The following is a 20295-nucleotide window of genomic DNA, read 5'->3' as shown; positions in this document are numbered from 1 at the left end:
TGACAATGTTTAGCATGACCACAGTTTAGTCACGTCTCCTTTTAATGCTTAAAAGGTCTTTTCTAAAGATGGTTGCACAGTTATAAAGTCTGCAGAACCTTCAGCACCCTTCCCATGTCATCAGCAACTCGCTTCATGTGGTGTCTTTGTTATTTCTTGTGTTTGATTTGTTTACCAACACAGAAAAGCTTCACTGGCCCGAGCAGGAGCTGGCCCAGAAGTCCGTGCTGCACGCGGAAGAGGCCGTGGCCGCGGACTGCCGCCGGAGCGCCCCCCAGCTACCGCCCGGGATCCTGAAGGACATTTTCACCACCGGCACCAGCAGCTACAATGTCCTCCTCCAGAGCAGAGAGGAGAAGAGGCATCCGTCGCAAAGGCGGCCTTCCTCCGCCCAGCCCAAAAGATGTAGGAAGCCCAGCAAGTCTCCCTGCTCGCCTCACAGCAAAGAGCTTCGCAAGACGAAGGCCCTGGTGCCGGGGCTGAGCAGCGGCGCCTGGTGCTGCCTCGACAAGCAGTCCGCTGCCCTCATCACGAGCGCCCTGTCGAGTCCTGTGGCCTTTACACATGGTATCTCTGTTACAGGGAACGGCATAGCCCTGACACCCAAATCCAAACACAAGGTCAAGCAGCACCATTTCTCCCCTCTCCCCAAGCCGAAGCCGCAGCCCCCGCCCCAGCTGTGTCGGAGTTTTGAGAAAGATGATTCTTCTGGGAAGAAGTTTTGTATTCTGACGGCCATAAAGCCCACCAACCTGGAGAGGGAGAAGCTCAAGTTCTTCAAGTCCGACTACACCTACGACCCGCAGTTTGAGTACTCGAACCCCTCTCTGCCCAGCGTGCTGGCCAAGCACAGCCACGCGTCGGACCGGTTCCTTAAGCAGGTAAAGCGCCCCTGCAGGAACGGTGTTTCATGGTTACGTAGCTGAACAGTTATTTGCTGTCTTATAAAACGAAAAAAGACTTTAAAAGTATTGCAGGTGTTTACACGTTATAGTCAATCCCCATCCTGTCCACCTGGACACGTGACAAGAAATTTCCAGGTAAGCGGCACAGCCTCTATGTAAACTCCTTCACGCCCCATAAAGAATCTGTTTCATCGACTCTGTGGCAGGAGGACTCTTTATTAGATTTTTGTTGCTGTTGTTGTTAATCCTCTCCCGAGGATCTTTTCCCATTGGTTTTTAGAGGGAGTGGAAGAGAGAGGCAAAGACAGAGAGAAACATCGAAGTGAGAGAAACACATCCATTGGTTGCTTTCTCTACAAGCCCTGACCAGGGCCCGGGCTGGGGAGGAGCCTACAACCAAGGTATGTGCCCTTGACCCGAATCGAACCTGGGACCCTTTGGGCCGCAGGCCGATGCTCTATCCACTGAGCCACACCGGCCAGGGCAGGAAGACTCTCTATGAGGAAGAAAGCTTCAGATCTGGCTCCCGGCTTTCCTGTGGGAGTTACAGGCCTGGGCCGTTAGTGAGCCCACAGGCAAGTGCAGCCCTTTTCCATTTGAGCGGAGGAAATGGGCTGACTGGTTCTGCTTGGCTCTGGACCGCAGTCTCTGGTTCTCCTGGTCGGATCCCACCCCCAGCTGGCTCAGGCCCCACCACACATGGGGGCCATGAGCTTTCTAGTGCTTTGCTCACCTAGTTTATCACCATCAAGTCAATATGTAGGCGCTCATTTAAAGAAGAAAAGGATGAAAGTATAAAAGTTATCTTCAAGGTTCGCCAATCCTATGTGACTGGCATGAGCAGCACTTTCCAGAGTCCCGTGCAGACACGCAGCCCATAGCTCCGTGGCATGCGTGTTAGGGCTAAACTTCTCAGGTACCTGAGCTTCACCTGCAGGGCACGGTGCGACCGGCAAAGGCAGACGTTTGGTGAAATTAACCTTGCCCCGGCTGTTCTGGCGCAGCAGGCTCGGCGTGGCTTTGTGGGGGCTGCACGGCGCTGGCAGGCGGGGTAGCACGCATGGCTCCACCGGCCTGGGCCGCGTGCCCTGTGGTAGCGTTTCTGCCGCATGCGGTTCTTTGGGTTTGTGCCAGCAGGTTTGGTGGTGTTACAACTGACATGCAATCTGACCAATCATTTAAGCCATTAGGTAGAGCTGATTTTAAGATGAAAATAATTTTCATATTGCTATCTAATTTCCTTTGCTAGAAGAAACCTTTTTTACCACACCTCTGTTTTTTTAGAGGGCAGTCACTTTTTATTTAAATGTGCTGAGATTGTGCCAAACATTAATGTAAAAAGTCAGCTGTTGCTTTTATTCCTATTTTGGCAATCACTTTGTGATTTTTTTGGTGGAAATTGCAATTGGTTGAATGTGGGGATATCACATTTTAAATTTATGATAATCATTAAAAAGCTGTTTGCTCTCCCCTCCTCAGTGCTGAGAGGAAGGGCTGAGATTTATTCGCCAACACTTTCTAATTTGGAGTCCCACCCCAACCCCTGCCAGTCGGGAGAGGTTTCCCGCCACTAAATCCAAGCGAATGTGCTCTCATTTCTGTGGGAGGCGGTGAGGGAGCAGCCGCAGCCGCACAGACTGAGAGCTGACATGACTTGGCCTGTGGCCCCACAATCTGTGCTTCACCCAATTCCCATGTTATCCTATTCCTTAGATTATGTTTCTCAGAATAACTGTTATTTGCAAATACACTACGTTTTTGATTACACATATTACTGGAAGGAAACCTTTATATGGATTAGCTCAGGTGGAAAGGTCGTTCCCTGCTCCCTCCCTGGAACAGCTGTCGCCAGGGCAGCCCTTGCTCTCCTGCGGTAACAATGCACCGGGGCGCAGGTCTGCGGGAGGGTCAGTACAGGGAGCACGCGCGGTCAGAGGGGGAGACGCAGTCATAGAAGGAGCCACCAGTGGTGGTGTGGGAAGGAGCGTGTCGGAGGAGGTGATGTTTAAAAACAAACACCTCAGCGAGAATGCACCACTGAATTGACTTACAAAGAAGAAGGCTGTTGAACCTGTGATTTGGTCCCAGGCATCTTGCATGGTAACCTGTGGGGGGAGAGATGCAGTGAGGAAAGACGAGGGACTAAGTATTGAGGTGAAGACAGATGTTACAGCCAGTGACACCGGCTTCATTTCTTACGAAACGATCTGTCCAGGAGCAGAGCTATGTGACTTTAAATATGGCCCCGGAAAGCAGTGTCTTGCTTTTAGAGTTTAGAGTGTAAGAGGAACAGGTGACTCATTGTTGTTTAATCCAGTATTTTCCAGCCGCATTTGGCCACGGAGCCCTTTTTAAAATGATACTTTGGCCACCACTTTTCCACAGAAACAGTTTGGTCAGCACTGGCCTAGGAAAGAGGACTGTGACCTCTGGGGTGACCTCCGGGGGTGATTCAGGATTGGGGGGGGGGGGGGCTCTAGATGGTAGAGTTTATAAAAGGGGGGAAGTGAAGGGAGGGTTGGAATTGAGTGGAGGTCAAACCAATGACCTTAAATTCTAAAATTAAAACCCAGCCTTTCATTCTGTTAAAACTTAAATACGATACACAGGCATATGGGAAATAGACAACAAACCCATTCAGTCTCTCTTCCTGTCGCCTCTTTTCTAACTTTGTCCTCACAACAACCCTGTGAAGTAAGTAGGACACACATTTTCATCTCCATTTGCCAGCGGAGAAACTCAGCCTGAGAGGGAGGAATGACATGCCTGGGCTGTCACAGCCCGTGAAGGGCAGGCGCCAGGTGAACAGGCCGGCTGGCCGCCCGTCTCCCGCCCCGTCGCACCCGTGTCCCTATTGCACCGAGCGACACGGCAGCTGAGCAGGGAGATAGCTTTAAGCACATGACTGGTGAGGTGGCTCGTGACGGATGGTCAGATTTCCAGCTTGCTGAGCCGTGGACAGAACCAGCAGGCCAGCCAGCAGCAGGTCCCTCACAGAACGTGTCAGAAGCTTGTTGGACCCGAGACGCTGCTGCACAGTTTGTACGGATTTTTCATTTCCTGGGGTAGTGTTTAAAAGTTACACAGTGCCATTTGATGCACTATTCCTTTTTATTATTGTTTTTATGTTACTTTTTAAAATAGATTTTTATTGATTTCAGAGAGGAAGGGAGAGGGAGAGAGAAACATCAATGATAAGAGAGAATCATGGATCGGCTGCCTTCTGCACGCCGCCCCCCCCCCCCCCACCCCACCACCACTGGGGACTGAGCCTGTAACCTGGGCATGTGCCCTTGACCGGAATTGAACTAATGACCCTTTAGTCCCCAGGCGATGCTCTATCCACTGAGCCAATCCAGCTAGGACTGGACTATTCCTTTTTAAATGACAGCTTAAGATAAAAGTCACATGCCATGCAGTTCACCCACCTACAGTGTACAGTCAGTGATTTTCAGTATGTTTAGAATTATGCAACATCACCGCTATCCAATTCAAGGACATTTCACCACCTGCTGCAAAAGAAACTCTGTACCCATTAGAAATGACTCACCGTTTGCCACCAACCTCTCAGCCCTAGGCCAACGCCAGTCTACTCTCTCTTTTTCTATGGATTTGCCTATTCTGGAGATTTCATATAAATGGAATCATTCAGTATGTGGTCCTTTGTAACAAGCTTCTTTTACTTAGCATAATGTTGTCAAGATTCATCCGTGTCGTAGCTTGTATCAGGACTTTATTGTTGAGTAATACCCAAGTATGTATCTCACATTTTATGTATCCATTCATCAGTTGATAGACATTTGGGTTGTTTCTGTTTTTTGGCTATTATGAATAATGCTGCTATGAATATGTGTGCACATTTTTGTGTGGACCTATGTTTTAAGTTATCTTAGGTGTACACCTGGTAGTGGGTCATGTGTAGTTGGTCATATGGTGGTAGATTGTGCAGTAGTGAGTCATTTGTGTTAAAGAGAAGTGAACACATTGGAATCTTGGAGGGAAGGCAGGGGAGGGTGGGTGGGAGGTTATCAATCAAAGAACTTGTATGCATATATGCAAACCCATGGACACAGACAATAGGGTGGTGAAGGCCTGGGGCAGAGGACGGGAGTGGGTTGGAGGGGGTTAGTGGGGGAAAAAGGGGGACATATTTAATTATTTTCAACAATAAAGATTTTTAAAAGAGAGAAGTGAGTACAGAAAGAGAGTAGTATTTGTAACTACAGATGTTTGTGAAAGTATGTGCAAGGGCGTGAAAGCTGCTTAGGATTAGAAAGAGGCGGTGCCTCAGTTGTATTTTCATTTGGGATCAATAAACACAGACACAGTCACGATAAATGAGAGTATTGCCGGCTTATTACTCCCCTCGAAGTAACGGGAGGCTGTTCGCTTCCGCGATCTCTTTCTTCTCCAGTCCATCAATATCATGGAGCTGACTTTGCAGAAATACGGAAGCTACGAGAAGTTCGAGCAGGCCACGGGCGGGAGCCTGCTCTCCAAGAGTCGGATCTGGAGCCACGTCAGGAAGTACATGATGAAGGAAGGCTGCCTGGGGGAGGTGAGTCCTGGCGTGAGCGCCATGGGCACATAGCCCTCCTCAGGGCCTGCGGCGCTGGCTGCAGGCTGTCTCTCTCCAACCCTGTCTAGCTCCTTAAATTAGTCATGCAGATTTCTGACTAAATACTGTAAGTCTGATTTCCCATTGCATGGAGTTGTGTTTAATTTCTTTTCTTACTCCCATTTCTGTATCGCTTGTGGGAACAGGTGAGCAGTTTCATGAAAACGGTCAATGAAGGGATTGCCCTGGTGGCCCCTCCCATTGGAAGCCAGGTCCTGGCGTTGAGTGTGGACATAGCTCTGGCCGCAGTGAGCAGGCCTCCGCCTACACCCGCCCTGCGTCTGCAGCCGGGCTGAGTGCAGCGGGACAGGGCCCGGTCCTCGTGTCTTCCCCGCAGAGCCCTTGCCTTCCTTCCAGTCCAGGGAGGGCCCTGAGGTCCCACAGGCTCAGCATCGGAAGGGCCAAGGGACCGGCCCTCAGTTCATCCTCTTGGTTCTGGGAGCATCGGGGTGTTCCTGGGCTGTTCCCCCACCTTCACATTTGCTGACGTCTCCGTACCCTCCCTGTGGCCCTCAGGTCGTTGTCCACCTCACCGAGGACCTGCTCTCCCGCGCCTCCATGACGGTGGTCAACGGCTGCCCCACGCTGACCATCAATGTGTCCACGGCCCGTGAGCACTGGCTGGAGGGGATGCTGAGGCACGAAATCGGTAGGGCGGCCCCTGCCCCGCCTGCGTCATACCGAATGAGCCCCACAGACACGCCCTTTGTAATGGGGCGTTCGCTGTTGTATTTGGCAAAAGGCCATGGAGTTAGTTATTAGGCTTCACTTGAACTCGAGCTTCGCTGATTAACGTCCCATTTCAAGTCAGCTCCTCGGGGCCTGTCAGCAGCATTAAGCTTAAAACGTCACTGACCCCAGGATTTCTGTTCCTTGACCTTAAACTGAAGGAACTGAATGACCTGATCTCTGAGATTCTTTTCAAATACCAAGTCTATGATTCTTCCCTTTAGAAAAATAACCTCTTCCGAGGAGCCCTGGGAGCCTGGGGGGCGGGAGGGGAGGGGGCAGTGTGCTCCTTCCCACCAGAGGCTTTGGGTGGCTGGCTTCTGCTCTTGGGGTTGATTTGGGCTGAGAACGGCCGGCAGGGTCTTGGGGGAGGAAGTACAGACTGGCGTTTCCTGCGTCCCCGGCTCCTCCCGCAGGCACACATTACTTCCGGGGCATCAACAACCTGCAGCAGCCCTGGGGCAGCTGGACGGGCCGCAGGAAGCACGAGCTGAAGCCCAACAACCCCACGGAGGAGGGGCTGGCGAGCATCCACAGCGTCCTGTTCCGGAAAGACCCCTTCCTGTGGCGGGCGGCGCTGCTCTACTACACCGTGTTCCAGGCCAGCCGCCTGTCCTTCTGCCAGCTCTTCCAGGACATCGGGAAGTTTGTCAAGGACCCCAACACGCGGTGGGACTACTGCGTGCGGGCCAAGAGGGGCTGCACCGACACGGCCCAGCCAGGTGGGTGGCCCCGGGCCCGAGGTCCTCTGACTTGGGGTGAGGATAAACAGAAAAAACAGGAGTGATGAATGTGCCCACTGAACCCTCGTTAAACACGACGCAGGCTTAATGATTAGGAACCACTCTCTGTGGTTCACCAGTTGTCCTTAGAGTATTTGAAACCAATTCCAGACATCTGTCCTTTTACCTGCAGATACTCTTTACGCGTCCCAAACCGATAAGGACAACTTGTTCACAACCCCCGGGCCATTAGCATAGCTAACCAAATCCACAATGTCAGAGCACAGGACTCCGGTATGGTGGGTTTCAGTACACTTAACAGCAACATTTAACCAATTCACACGTATGTCATGGTGGGAGGAGCGTTTTCTTTGTAAATGAACACTTTTTTTAAAAAGGATCAGATCTCATGAGCTGTTTCTGCTCATCATGTCTTCATCCACATTTTTTCTATTTATAAACCCCATATTCTTTAAAGCCCAGTCCTAATTCTGGATTTCTTAGGGAAGAACAGTATCAGAATCACCTACAGTTATTTTAATGGTGTGTGTTTTTAAACTAGTAGTTCAGACATCCTGTGCTTCCACATTGCCCCCATGAGACCTAATGCTGTAAGCCGACCTCCGCCCTCCCCACTGGACACCTGCATTGCATCATGGGAGTTAAGGCTGCAGTCGGAGGGTGGGGTGGGGGTGAGGGTGGGATAATTATTTATAGGAGTCGTACCATTTAAGTTACCAGTGTTTCTTTATAATTAGGGAAATGCCATTTTAATTATGGGGATGGGGACCTGGGGAGGAGAGATTCGTAGAAGGGAGCTGCTGGTCTCCGTGTGATCCTGGTCTTGCAGAGACCTTACACTGGATGTTTCAGAGACAGAGCAGTTACACACAAGGACACGCGGCACCTTAGCAAAGCCTTCTGTACAGGCCGGTTCCTAGACGGGATGGTCAGCACCTCATTCCTGGGCGCTGTCTCGGACTGGGGTAACAGGCTGTGGTCCCCGCAGGCTGCTTCAGTAAGGACCAGGTGTACCTGGACGGCATCCTGCAGCTGCTGCGGCACCGGGCCTCCATCGACTTCCCCCTGCTGACCGCCCTGGGCAAGGTGAGTGACAGGGAAGGCGCCAGGCCCCGCGCAACGCGCAGCACTTCCGCCCTCCGCTTTGTGATGACATCCGGCGCAGGTTCAGACTGCTTTTATCTGTGCTCGGAATTAGCTTCTTCAGCGTGATACAGGAGGGAAGAAATGTGTTCTGTCACAGAACCGAACGGCAAAATTTCTTTGTGGCCAACGAGATAAAGAAGGGAATAGGAAATGTGGGGATGCGGTTTCATTTATAAATATCTTTTTAAAATACATTTTATTGATCTTTTACAGAGAGGAAGGGAGAGGGATAGAGAGCTAGAAACATCAATGAGAGAGAAACATCCATCAGCTGCCTCCTGCACGCCTCCCACTGGGGATGTGCCCGCAACCAAGGTACGTGCCCTCGACCGGAATCGAACCCGGGACCCTCCAGTCCACAGGCCGACGCTCTATTCACTGAGCCAAACCAGTCAGGGCTATAACATCTTTTTCTAAAACATTTGAAAGCAGTCTGTAGATATAACACTACCGCCTCCCCCCTTTAAAATATATTTTTATTAATTTCAGAGAGGTAGGGAGAGGGAGAGAGAGATAGAAACATCAATGATGAGAGAGAATCATTGATTGGCTGCCTCCCACACACCCCACACTGAGGACTGAGCCTGCACCTGGGTACACATACAAGAAGCAACCAATGAATGCATGAATAAGTGGAACAACAAACCGATGCTTCTCTTTCTCCCTCTCCCTCCCTCCCTCTTCTCTTTCCTCTTTCTCTCTAAACTCAAATAAAAGGGTCCCGGGCTCGATTCCAGTCAAGGGCACAGGCCTGGGTTGCAGGTTCGGTCCCCAGTAGGGGGCGTGCAGGAGGCAGCCAATCAATGATTCTCTCTCATCATTGATGTTTCTATCTCTCCCTCTCCCTTCCTCTCTGAAATCAATAAAAATGTATTTAAAAAAAAAATAGTCCACATACTTAAAGTTTACTTACTACCCAGGGAAGAAATTGCTCTTTAAATGTGACTGATAGTTACATTTAAAACGGACCCGCCTCCGTTCCTCAGGTCTCCTATGAAGACGTGGATCGCCTGAAGGGCCTGGGCGTCACCGAGAACATGAGGGTCCCGCAGTTCCTGCTGGACCAGGAGCGGTACATGGAGCACCTGGAGAAGATCATGGAAGTGAATGAGCTGACCGACCGGGAGCTCAGAGACCTTATCTGTTAATTCGTGTCCTTGCGAGCAGCGCGAAAGTGTACCCTTATCTTCCCGTTTGGTGCCTCAGCACCGGCGGATTTGTAAAGAAGGACTGTTTACATGAGTTTCTGCAGACTGGTCGGCAGTATTCAGCTGAGTGTTTAGGATAAGTACAAACCTGAAACTGTTTCCTAAAACGGGTTCTACAGGCTGCAAGGGAAGTGACCTGTTTTCATCTGATTCCATCCGATTCTCAACGCACGGAGTCAGATGAAAATACTATAATGAGCGTTTTTGGAGAAACTTGGTCAGACTGAGCGATGAGCTTCTGCCTGAGCACCAAGACCAGCTTCGGCCAGAGCCTGCCCCCGGCTGTTCACACGCCACGGTTACGCTTTATTTTCCGAGGATGGTCGTTATTCTCCTCTGAAAAGTTAGTTTTTTATGCCCCCGAACAGCTCCATCTAAGGTTTCTTATTTCTCTTATATGTTAAGTAATGTTAAGGGGGTGGGGACAATTTGAAAAGTTTCATTACTTCTTTATATCTTATTTTTTCACCTTACCAGTTTGTAGGAACTCAATTAGAGAATTGTGTCCAGTTATCCCTTATCTAAACTCTGTTTTCATTTGCTGAAACATATTATACCCCTTGTAAATTTTAACCAAGGTTTAGGGTCCCTCCCTCGCTATTCCTTTATAGAAATGTAAGTACAGGTTCCAGAGAGGCTTGTCTGCGTACATTGGAATAGTTGGGGAAGAGAGAAGCTACTCACCTTCTCATTAAATGGAGCAACAAACAGGACAGGTAGGCTGACCCACTTCCCACTGGAGCCAGATGTCGACAGGTAGCGTCTACAGTGCGCCTGACCTTGCTCTGAGAACTGGCATTGCCAGGCCCTGCCATCGGCTGAACCGTCCCTGTGATTGGCTTGTGTCCTTGATCAAAACCTTTGGCTTCCCCAACCCAACAGTGACATAGTTTAAATTTCAAAAATGAGAGTTCTGATTGGCTACATTTCTCCTGCCAAAAGCTTACCCACCTGGCTTTGTAATTTATTTTGATATATACTTGCATATACATACTTGGGATCAAATGGCTCTTCAAACAACTTATTTTAATGATCAGAAAGAATACTGCTGTAGATAGCCCATCCAGAATTGCTATTGTAACAAAATTGAAGAGTAAAGACCCCCCACCCCACAAAAAAAGTAACCCACACAAAATTGCTACTGAAATTTCTACCTAAAGCTACCTGAGAGTTTATGTTTACCTCACTTCAGGCGTAAATATGGTGCTACGATGGGTGGGTGTCCACTGACAGCCTGGCCATCATGCTGGGAAAGACTGGGCACCCTCCCGCAGGCCGCAGGCTGGTGTGTGATTGTTCTCCTTCACGTGGCCACAAGGGCTTGCCTTAAAGGAGATCGCTGCAGCAGGCAGGGTGTGGCTGCAGAGCCCTGCTTCCCCCTTGGGGGCCGGGAGCCAGCCCTCGGCCTGGGGTGGGGCTGCACATCTCCGTGGCTGGCCGTGCGCTGGCCTCACACACACGGCAGCACCACTGTGGACCCACTGCACTGCTTCCTTGTAGCGGAGCCCTCCAGGCTCAGCTTCATGTTTTGTCTCTGATTTCATCGTCAAACTTCTCCAAGGTGACTGTGGAAAGTGTCTGATTAGCTGGAATAGAAGCATAGGCAGAAACGGCAGGATCTGTGTCCTGCGACTTAAGCTCAATGCTCGTGAGCTGAGCATCTGTGGGCAGTGACACGGCTCCCCCTGCGGACGATTCCGCTGCAGAGGAAGGTCCAGTAGCCCTTGGCTCCTGGGTGGGCGGCCTGCGTGTTAAGTGGGTGACATTCTCTGTCTGGTTTGGGAAAGGGAGACGTTCCTGCCTTACGGCTTCCAATAAAAACAAGAAACATGAGCACCAGCCAGACAAAAACAACTTTAAATCACACCGACTGTCTTGGGACATTTTAAAAGTTAGCGAACCAAAAGTAGTTTCAAATGCGCAGAAAAGCTAAGCTTTAAAAGCTGGGATTGAAGATTTAATTAAGGTAATAATTCTCTTTCCTGAGATAGAATTCTAATGTCAGTTTTATTCCCTAAATAAAGGTTTAATAAATAGAAAATTATAGCAGCAGTACTTAGGGGAATAATTGAAGATCACCTTTTAGAATTGTAATAGTTATTTGTCCTAGACTGTTTATGCTTAGGATTTCATCAGTGGTGTCTACTGAAATTCTAGCAGATAGTATCAAATACCCTTTCTGATGCACTGTCTGGTTTTCACACAAGACAGGACTCAAAGTGAAATTGTTGGCAAACAAAATTCCATAGTCTTCATTTCTCTGTATTTTCACCTTTGTACACATGTTTAAAATTTGTATGGCTGGTTTTGTAAATCTCTGGGCATTTTGTGTCTAGATATAACAGAAACGAGCACTGAGGTTCTTCGTGGAGTATGTGACTATATGTGCATGCAGACTTCTGTCCTTTGGAACCTAATTATATTTTTCTTGTGGAATTTCTGGGTGGCTGTGTGGTGATTATTGAGAGGAGCGTGGATCACGTTGAGCCTTATTTATAGAGAAAGGTTACATTTGCCACCCTCCACCTCGCCCCAGTTAGTGCAGCTTGTATTCTCATGGGAAAGGAGAGAGGGATCATTCTGTCTTTATTTACTGCCCTGTTCATTGAGTAAATTTTGTTTAATTTTTTTAATTGATAGAGAGAGGAAGAGAGAAGGGAGAGAGAGAGAGAGATAGAAATATCAGTGAGAGAGAATCAGCTCTAGCCAGTTTGGCTCAGTGGATAGAGCATCGGCCTGCGGACCAAAGGGTCCCAGGTTCAATTCCGGTCAAGGGCACATACCTTGGTTGCAGGCTCCTCCCCAGCCCAGGCCCTGGTCAGGACTCACACAGGAGGCAACCGATCAATGTGCTTCTCTCACATCCATGTTTCTCTGTCTTTCCCTCTCTCTTCTATTCTCCCTAAAAATCAATGGAAATGTATCCTCAGGTGAGGATTAACAACAACAACAACAACGAAGTTGCTACACAGCAAAAGAAAACACAAAAAGACAACCTAAGAAATGCAAGAAAATCATATACCTGATTAGTTAATATCCAAAATATGTAAGGAACTCCTAAAACTCAATAGCATAAAAATAATCTGATTTTAAAATGAGCAGAATTGGCCGAAACCGGTTTGGCTCAGTGGATAGAGCGTCGGCCTGCGGACTGAAAGGTCCCAGGTTCGATTCCGGTCAAGGGCATATACCTGGGTTGCGGGCACATCCCCAGTAGGAGATGTGCAGGAGGCAGCTGATCGATGTTTCTCTCTCATCGATGTTTCTAACTCTCTATCTCCCTTCCTCTCTGTAAAAAATCAATAAAATATATTAAAAAAAAAAAGAAAGAAAGATATTTTGAGTTAAACCCAGTTCCTGGGAAGCCCAGCTCTCGTTTCAGTCAGTCAGGTTTTGTGGTTGTGGGCTCGATCCCCAGTAGGGGACGTGCAAAAGGCAGCTGACCAGTGATTCCCTCATCATTGATGTTTCTCTCTCTCTTTCTCTCTCCTTCTCCCTTCCTCTCTGAAATCAATAAAAATATATTTTGAGAGTTTTTTTAAAAAATATATTTTATTGATTTTTTACAGCTCAGTAAAGCTGGGGGGAAACAAGACAACCAACTTCACTATTTGTGTGTGTTGTGTGTCCTTCCAGAGATAGCTTATGCAAAGACTCTGCCGTACTTCCAGCACAAATGATAGATTGCTACACGTTATTCCGTATTTTGAATTTTACATTTAATCTTGGAGATTATTCTATGACATGAACTCTTTAAAGTTATGGGGGTCCTTTAAAAAAAACAGGTGGAATTTCAGTGGCTGTCAATTTCAAGAGATTGGGAGGCTCGGGAGACCTTTTCCTTCCCAAATGGGGATGAGTTAAACCTGAGAAAACCCTATCACCATATATATCTAAGTCCTGAGGCGCAGCACATATGTAAGGACCTAAGTGTTACTATCTCAAATTTAGATAAACCAGATATTTGGTTCTCTTGCCTTTTAAAAATAACCCTGATCATATTTATAGTTTATAACTGTATTATGTCCAAGGAAAGCAAGTAGCTTGGCTCTCCCAGGTAAACGGGCTTCCTGGATTTAGGAAGACTGATCCCCTCTCGAGTCGGAAGCTCTGATTTCGGGTGAGCTCCAGCCAGCCTGGGTGAGCGGCTGCGTGCCGCTCCACAACCGCCCACTAGAGGGGCCACCAGCCTTTTCCTCATTCTGGCCTCTCTGCCTCTGTTTCCGGCTGGAGGCCCTGGGAGCGGGTCAATCTTGCTGGCTGACCTCAGGGCCAGTCCCAAACCTGCACCCTGCCTTTCAGCAAGCACGGCTCCTCTGGGGAAGACATCGCCTGAACGGGCTGGAGAGAAGGGTCCTGAAGTCTCCCGCATGCTCGCGGCAAAAGCTGTTTGCTCTTCGGTCCGATTTCAGTCTCCGCCTGACAAGTTCGTCACAGAACTCCTTGAGCTGAGCCGAGCCGGGGACTGTCGCGCACCTGGGCCACCACTGGCCACGCTCAGCGGGACAGCAGCCCTCTCAGTGGCATCGCCCAGACCGGCGATGGAGAACCTTCTGAGCTCGGCGTGTCAGCAATTTGAAAAACCCTAACAACTCTGGTGCCGTGTCACATATAAAAATTTTTTGATATTTGCAACCATAGTAAAACACATATTTTTGATATTTATTTTATATATTTAAATGCCATTTAACAAAGAAAAATCAACCAAAAAAATGAGTTCACGTGTCACCTCTGACACGCGTGTCATAGGTTCGCCATCACTGGCCCAGACAGTAGGACGCCCCCCTCCTCTCGGCCCTGTTGGAAGGGATCCCGGTGGCCCTGCCCGACCCAGCCTCCGGACACCAGTCCTCAGCCGCCTGGTGCCACCGTCCAGCCCAGACGCCAAGCCCAGCCCTCTTCCTGCCTTCCTAACCTAACACACAGGGAGTTCTGGAAACCTCAGTGCTACCTGTGGAAGCGTGGGCCACGCAGAGAAGCCGGCTGGCTCAGCCCACGGGTGCTTTGAAGGGTGACCTCCATTTTCTCAGGGCACCCCTGAGGCTGATAAACGGACCCCCTTCCGGACAAATCAGCCCCACCAGCATCACCCCACACACGTGGCTCCAGCTCCGCGGAGCTGAGCTTGGGGGAGCCACGCACCCCAGCGGCTGCCCCAGCTGGTCAGGGCAGTGGGCACTGGAACCCGCTGCACTCGCTCCCGCTGTCCCAGGTGGGCCTGCCCCCCACCCCCTGCCGCTCTTTGACCCCTGAGTGGAGGGCGCAGGTAGCAACAGTGACACTGCAAACCCCACCACCCGCCCTCCTGGGCCAGGCTCCCTGAGCCTCCGCTGCAGCCTCTTCCTCTCACTGAAAGGCCCCCGCCCCCCCAGCAGCCCCCCCAGCCGGAACAGCCTTCCTCTTCCTTAGCCTGTTGTCTTTGAAGATCGGGCCTTTGGCTCCGACTAGTCTTTCCCCCAAAACACAGCGTCAGCTTTCAGCACAGGGAACTCTGCTGGACACTTCCCTCCCCCCACACCCCTGCCCTCATGTTCCCCTGCCCCGATGCCATCCCCCCTCGGCCACGCATCCCCTCGTCCTACCTCAAGTCCCAGCTCCAGAGACACCTCCCCCATGAAGCCGCCTCGGATCTGCCCGGGGAAACACCCTCTCCCTCCTCCGAGCCACAAGCATTCCCGTGTCCACTCCTCACCGGCACCCGGCCCCTCAAGAGCATTTCAACCATGGCCTTCGGACCAGAGCTGAGTCGGAATCTCGACCTTGTCACTCACCGGATGGTTACTTACTGTCAAATGGGGGCGGTGCATCAGCCTCGCATCCTCAAACAATGTCCTCAGGTCAGCTGTGTGAGTCCCAGGCGGGGCACGCCCGGCAGGCAGCATCCGTCCTCCGCCCCCCCCCCCCCCACCTCCCCGCACCAGGGCTCCCAAGACCCCTTAGGCTGAGGATGCCCACCTGTGGGCGTGCACCTGTGGGGCGGGCGCTTCCTGGGCGGACAGACAGACGCCAGAGGCCTTGCAGCTGGGAAAGGGAGCAGGTGCCGCAGGTGAACTCCGCTGATATGATAGTCCCAGCCGGGCAGGGAGCTCCCCTGTCATGTCCTCTCGCTGCCCTTCCTGCTAGTGCAGACCTGCCCCAGGGCCTTCCCAACAGGCAGGGCTGCTGGCCTCTGGGCGGGGAGGAGGCAGGCAGGAGACCCCCGTCTGCCGCACGAGCTGAAGATGAGGAGGGTCCTCCTTCAGCCACATAAATCAGCTGCGTGACTCCCTGGTGGTTCCTTCCCTCCGTAAGCCTTTGGTGAAGGCTGCCCCTCCCTGTCCCAGCCTAGGCTCAGCTGGGCGGCGGGTGGGAGCCATGAGGGGGCAGTTGCCAGCAGCAGGGAGGGGCTCGGGTGGAGAGCTAACAGGGGTGGGGGTGGGTGGGTGTTCTAGCCAGGACACCATCTCAGGGATCACCAGCCTGAGGTCTCCGTGTTTGATTTCATTAGGGGGCCTGTGTGTGTTTTTAGAAAGGAAGGGAGAGCGATATAGAAACATCAATGATGAGAGAGAATCATTGATTGGCTGCCTCCTGCACGCCCCACTGGGGCTGAAAACACAATCCAGCCACGTACCCAGACTGGGAATCAAACAGCCACTGAGCCACGCCAGCCGGGCCTGGGTGTTCTCCCAGGTGATGGGAGAGGCAGGAACCAATCGAAGCGAGTTGCCTGGCCGCTGCGGGAGGCGCCGCAGAGGCAGGAGGGAGAGGCAAGGTTTCCCATGGCCTGACACTGGGATCCCTGCAGCCACCTCTTCAGAGACGCTGCAGCCCCTTCTCCCAGGCTCCCTTGGAGGGCACAGGAGACCCACACATCCGGGGCCTGCAGCTGCTGACCGGCACCACCCAGGTCCAGGACCGCGTTGGAGCGAGCCCTCGGCCCTGCCCTTCCCCAGGGCCTAGCCTGGCGGGTGCACAGTGTGTGCTGAATGGGTAGAAACACACCTTTCTTCTCTTCTCTCTGGCGCTTTCCATCTACAGTCCTGGGAGGCAGGCGCAGGGGCGGGAGGGGCGGGAGGAATCGGCAGAAAGGCCACACTATGGACACGGGGGTCGGGTGGCAGGGACTCTGGAGGAGGGTGGGGGTTAGAAACAACCCACAGAGGGGCAGACAGAAGTGGCGGGATATTACTCAGCGAGGACAAGGCGTGAGCTGTGGGGCCACGCAGGACCCAGAGGAGCTTAAACGCAGTTGCTAGGGAAGAAGCCGATCTGAAAAGGCTACGGGCTGTATGAATCCAACTATAGGACACACTGGGAAAGGCAAGCCCACGGAGAGAGTACAGACCAGTGGCTGCCACGGGTTGGGGGGAGGAGGGATGAGGAGGTGGAGCACTCCATCATGACAGACCTCCTAGCAGAGGGGGCCCCATGGTGAGGTGCAGACTTCAGAGAGTCTGGGGCAGGGGGTGGCATGGAGCTCCCTGGAGGGGCTGCTCTGTGTTTAGGACGCTCAAGCCCCCCCCCCCTCGCCACGCCCAGAGGCATCCAAAGTGGGCACCAAACACCCACAGCTGGGGACCCAGCCCCCGACTCTCCCCGAAGCCAGGCAGCTTCATCTGTTTACATTTCCAAACAAAACTAACCACCACCCCTCAGAATATTTGAGAAGAACGCTCAGTCACAGTTAGAAGCTTTATGTAACTTGCAGCCAGAACATCACAGACTGGCGGTCAGAGACGAGAGCTCCCGGCATGGCTCAGCCAGGCCTCGCAGCCCGGAACGCTTTGCACACTCCCTTCCAGCCTCCACGACTGTTCCCTGCGCTGCAACCCAGGCGGGATGGATGGCCGCGTCTGCAGAGGTTGGCGGGCCAGAGAGCAGAAGGCATTCCGGCTCCCCGCTGGGTTTCTGGTTTGGCCACCGGCACCTCCCTCCCCAGAGAGGTCCTCAAAGGTCCGCGAAGAAGGCGGGCAGGTCGGGGCCCAGCGCAGACGGCGGGGCGAAGACCACGAGGCAGCGCGACGCCGTCTCTCCGGGAAGGGCTGCCTCCCGCCGGCGCCCCTGCGGTGAACAGTGGGAAGCCGCCGAGCCGTCACCGCTCGTGCTTGATGTTGGCCTCGCTGCGCTCCAAGGCGACCCCGCTGCCGCTCCGCGGGCCTTCCCTCTTGGTCCCGTCCTTTTCCGCGAAAAACTCGGCCAGCACGGGGCAGTGCTCCGACGCCACGCCGCCCCACGACCAGTTGTCCGGAATCCACGGGTTCGTGAGGCCTTCTCTCAGCACCGCGCAGTGACCTGGGGGAGCGGGACCAGAGTCAGGGCGGGGCGCAGGGCTGGTGGGCGGGGCCCGGGCTGGTGGGCGGGGCCACGGGCTGGTGGGCGGAGACAACTGCCCCGCCCACACGGCTACCCGGAGCGCCCTGCCACTGAGATGCCGCGGCCACTCTGATTCTGAACAGGTGACGCTGATCGTTTAGGCCCTGAAAGCCCGCAGTCCAGGCCGCCTGCCCACCCACACCCGTCGGCCGATGGTTGGCCGCCTCCTCGCCACGCACACTTCCAACCTGGGAACAGGAGTGTCTGACACAGGGACAGACGTCTCCCGGGATGACCAACGCAAGGCTGGTGGGGGGTCAGTTCCATAAAAAGGGGAACAACGGGCAAGTTACAGAGGCTTAGGAGCCAGTAAATATTTAAAAACTAAAGATTAAGAAATATATGAGGCAGGAAAACAATGAAATAGCTCCAAAAGCCGGTGCAGAGCAGTGGAATGTGAGGCTGTGGCCTTGGGGCGGAGCCACGTGGGCCAGTGTGAGAGGCTCAGGCCGCTCTGGTCTGAGCCATGGCCTCTCCAGGTGGTGGGATCTCCTCCCTGTGCCTCAGCTTCTACACCTGAGCAGCACAGCACAGGTGACCTGCCTGGTGGCTTTCATAGGGCCCTGTGTTCTTGGGCTCTAGGCTGGCTTGATGAGAACAGTGCCTATGGTGGCCCCCCCGCCCTGAGCCCCACGTTCCCCCTCAGGACACAGTCCCCCAGGAAACCAGTGTCCAGGCTGGGCTTTCTGGCCCTAAGGACCTCAGCCCGGCTGCGTGTCCCTGTCTCCCAACGGCCCAGGCCTGGTCCCTCTCACCTGTGACTGTTTCACTGACGTTTCTGTGCAGCCACTGGGGTCCCAAAGCCTCCAGGCAGCACGGAGACCCCAGTTCCTGTCTCTCAGCAGAAGCGCCTACGGCTTCCACATTTCTCATTGTTTTCTGACCCCAAACAGTCATCTCAGCAGGCTCCTGTTTTTGGGGTGGGCTGCTTTTCAGTGCTAATTACCCACAACACCCCGGTCCTGGTGGGGTCCTGTCTAACGTGCTTCTCCCGCCTTATCGGTCACCCTGACCCTCTGCTCACCCCGACTGCGCTCCTGGGCACTGCGTGTACGTAACCACAGGCCACACACAGCACCTGGATGTGACAGGCTGGAGAAATGCTGGCTGAGTGGCTAGGAGTCCTAGACTTGGGGTAAGGTGTCAGTTCATCTCTGAACCGGTCTCTGCTAGCCCATCCCCAGGTCTGCCCGGGACACACTCCATGTGCCTTGTTGTCAGTCAGTGAATGCCTTTCCATTCTTTTTCACACCCACCTTCACTCTTAAAAGTGGCTCAGTTGGAATGAGTTATATGGTGACTGGAACTGTAGCCCTATCACTGCCCCCAGAGGCGGTGGGTAACTCCTGCCTCCTGCTCAGCCCAGACGAACGGCGCTGCCGGTTCAGACGGCTTTCGCTTACTTCCTTCCCGAGCAGGAGAGGAGGCGCGACGGGCTTTACCTGTGAAAACCTTCCTCAGGCTCTTACTGATCCAGATGTTGTCCAGGGACTTGGAGCCCTGCGGGTTCTTGGAGCTGATGTTGGTGAAGGTGTGCGCGGGGACCAGGGGGTGGAATCTTTCTTTCCGCAGGAGGTCATGGTCACTGCTGTCCGGGCCCTGGCCGAAGTCCCCCAGGACAACCACGTCCTTTTCTCCTGGAAGAGGAAGGAAGAAAATCAGGAGAAGTGGCGGGAAGGACACCGGGCGCTGACCACAGCCCATTTGTAAGTGGGACCGCGAGTCTCTGATTTGATGCCCCCAGGGGTTCGGACTGCCGGTGGTTCTCATTCTTCCAATTTCCCCAAATTCCTTGTGCGAAAACCCGCAAACCTTCCAGAGGAGGTTAGTAACACACTGGGTAATGGGGGGCCGTGTGTGCAGAGGTCACCCCTAGTCCAGCTCGTGTGTTCCAAATCTCACAGCAGAAGCAGGCCTAGTCTCGCCCAGAGATTTTACAAAAGCTCAAAAGAATCATTTCCTGAACACAGAGGGAAAAGGCCCATGTGACGATACAGGGAGAAGGTGGCTGTCTGAAAGCCAAGCACAGAGGCCTCAGGGGAAACCAGCCCTGCTGACACCTTGGCCTTGGGCTTCTGGCCTCAGAACTGGGAGAAAATGCATGTGTTGTGCAAGCCGCCAGCGGTGGTGTTCTGTTACGGCAGCCCCAGCAGACGAATACAGAGCCGCCCTGGAGAGCTTTTCTCTTTAAAGCGTTTTCAACGTTCCCCCCACGGTTTGATGTATACTAGTGAGTGGGACAGCTACGAAGAACTGTCCAAAGTGAGCAGACGTTCCGAAAGGGCAGTGGGCCCCGCTGGGCTCAGCGAGTCTCATGGACTGCCTGACCATCGCCTCCTGTCTCCGGTTCCCTTCAGGGAGCCATGACATCGCAGGGTGCAGTGTTTCGGTCACACCTTTCTTTTTTAAAATGTTTTATTGATTTCAGAGAGAGGAACAGAAACATCAATGATTTACATCCCCTGCTGGGGATGGAGCCCACAACCCGGGTATGTGCCCTGACTGGGAATCGAACCGTGACCTCCTGGCTCATAGGTTGATGCTCAATCACTGAGGCTTTGAAGAAAGCAGTTCGTAGCCGAGAGCCCACT

At 52.6% G+C, this 20295-nt stretch overlaps 2 protein-coding genes across 3 annotated transcripts in view; one reads left to right on the top strand and one right to left on the bottom strand.

The window, feature by feature from the left end:
• Positions 1-11783, top strand: part of MATCAP2 (microtubule associated tyrosine carboxypeptidase 2) — a gene marked incomplete at its 5' end in the record, with an annotated part of 32023 nt that extends 20240 nt beyond the window's left edge. The window contains 6 exons of the mRNA XM_081102007.1: positions 184-881; positions 5320-5463; positions 6040-6172; positions 6669-6974; positions 7984-8081; positions 9128-11783. Coding sequence (XP_080958133.1) covers positions 184-881; positions 5320-5463; positions 6040-6172; positions 6669-6974; positions 7984-8081; positions 9128-9289 — 1541 coding nt within the window. The 3' untranslated portion in view covers positions 9290-11783. The remainder of the gene's footprint in view (positions 1-183; positions 882-5319; positions 5464-6039; positions 6173-6668; positions 6975-7983; positions 8082-9127) is intronic.
• Positions 11784-17010: 5227 nt separating this feature from the next.
• EEPD1 (endonuclease/exonuclease/phosphatase family domain containing 1) overlaps positions 17011-20295 on the bottom strand; it is a 68756-nt gene continuing 65471 nt past the window's right edge. For both annotated transcript variants that reach the window (XM_081102379.1, XM_081102380.1), the window contains exons 7-8: positions 19147-19341; positions 17011-17623 (exon numbers count right to left, since the gene is read on the bottom strand). In XM_081102379.1, coding sequence (XP_080958505.1) covers positions 17424-17623; positions 19147-19341 — 395 coding nt within the window. In that variant the 3' untranslated portion in view covers positions 17011-17423. The remainder of the gene's footprint in view (positions 17624-19146; positions 19342-20295) is intronic.

Source organism: Myotis nattereri (genome assembly GCF_964212035.1).
Source record: "Myotis nattereri genome assembly, chromosome: 11".
Classification (NCBI taxonomy): domain Eukaryota; kingdom Metazoa; phylum Chordata; class Mammalia; order Chiroptera; family Vespertilionidae; genus Myotis; species Myotis nattereri.
Note: the sequence above shows the minus strand (reverse complement) of the source record. Positions and strands in the feature narration are given on the sequence as shown.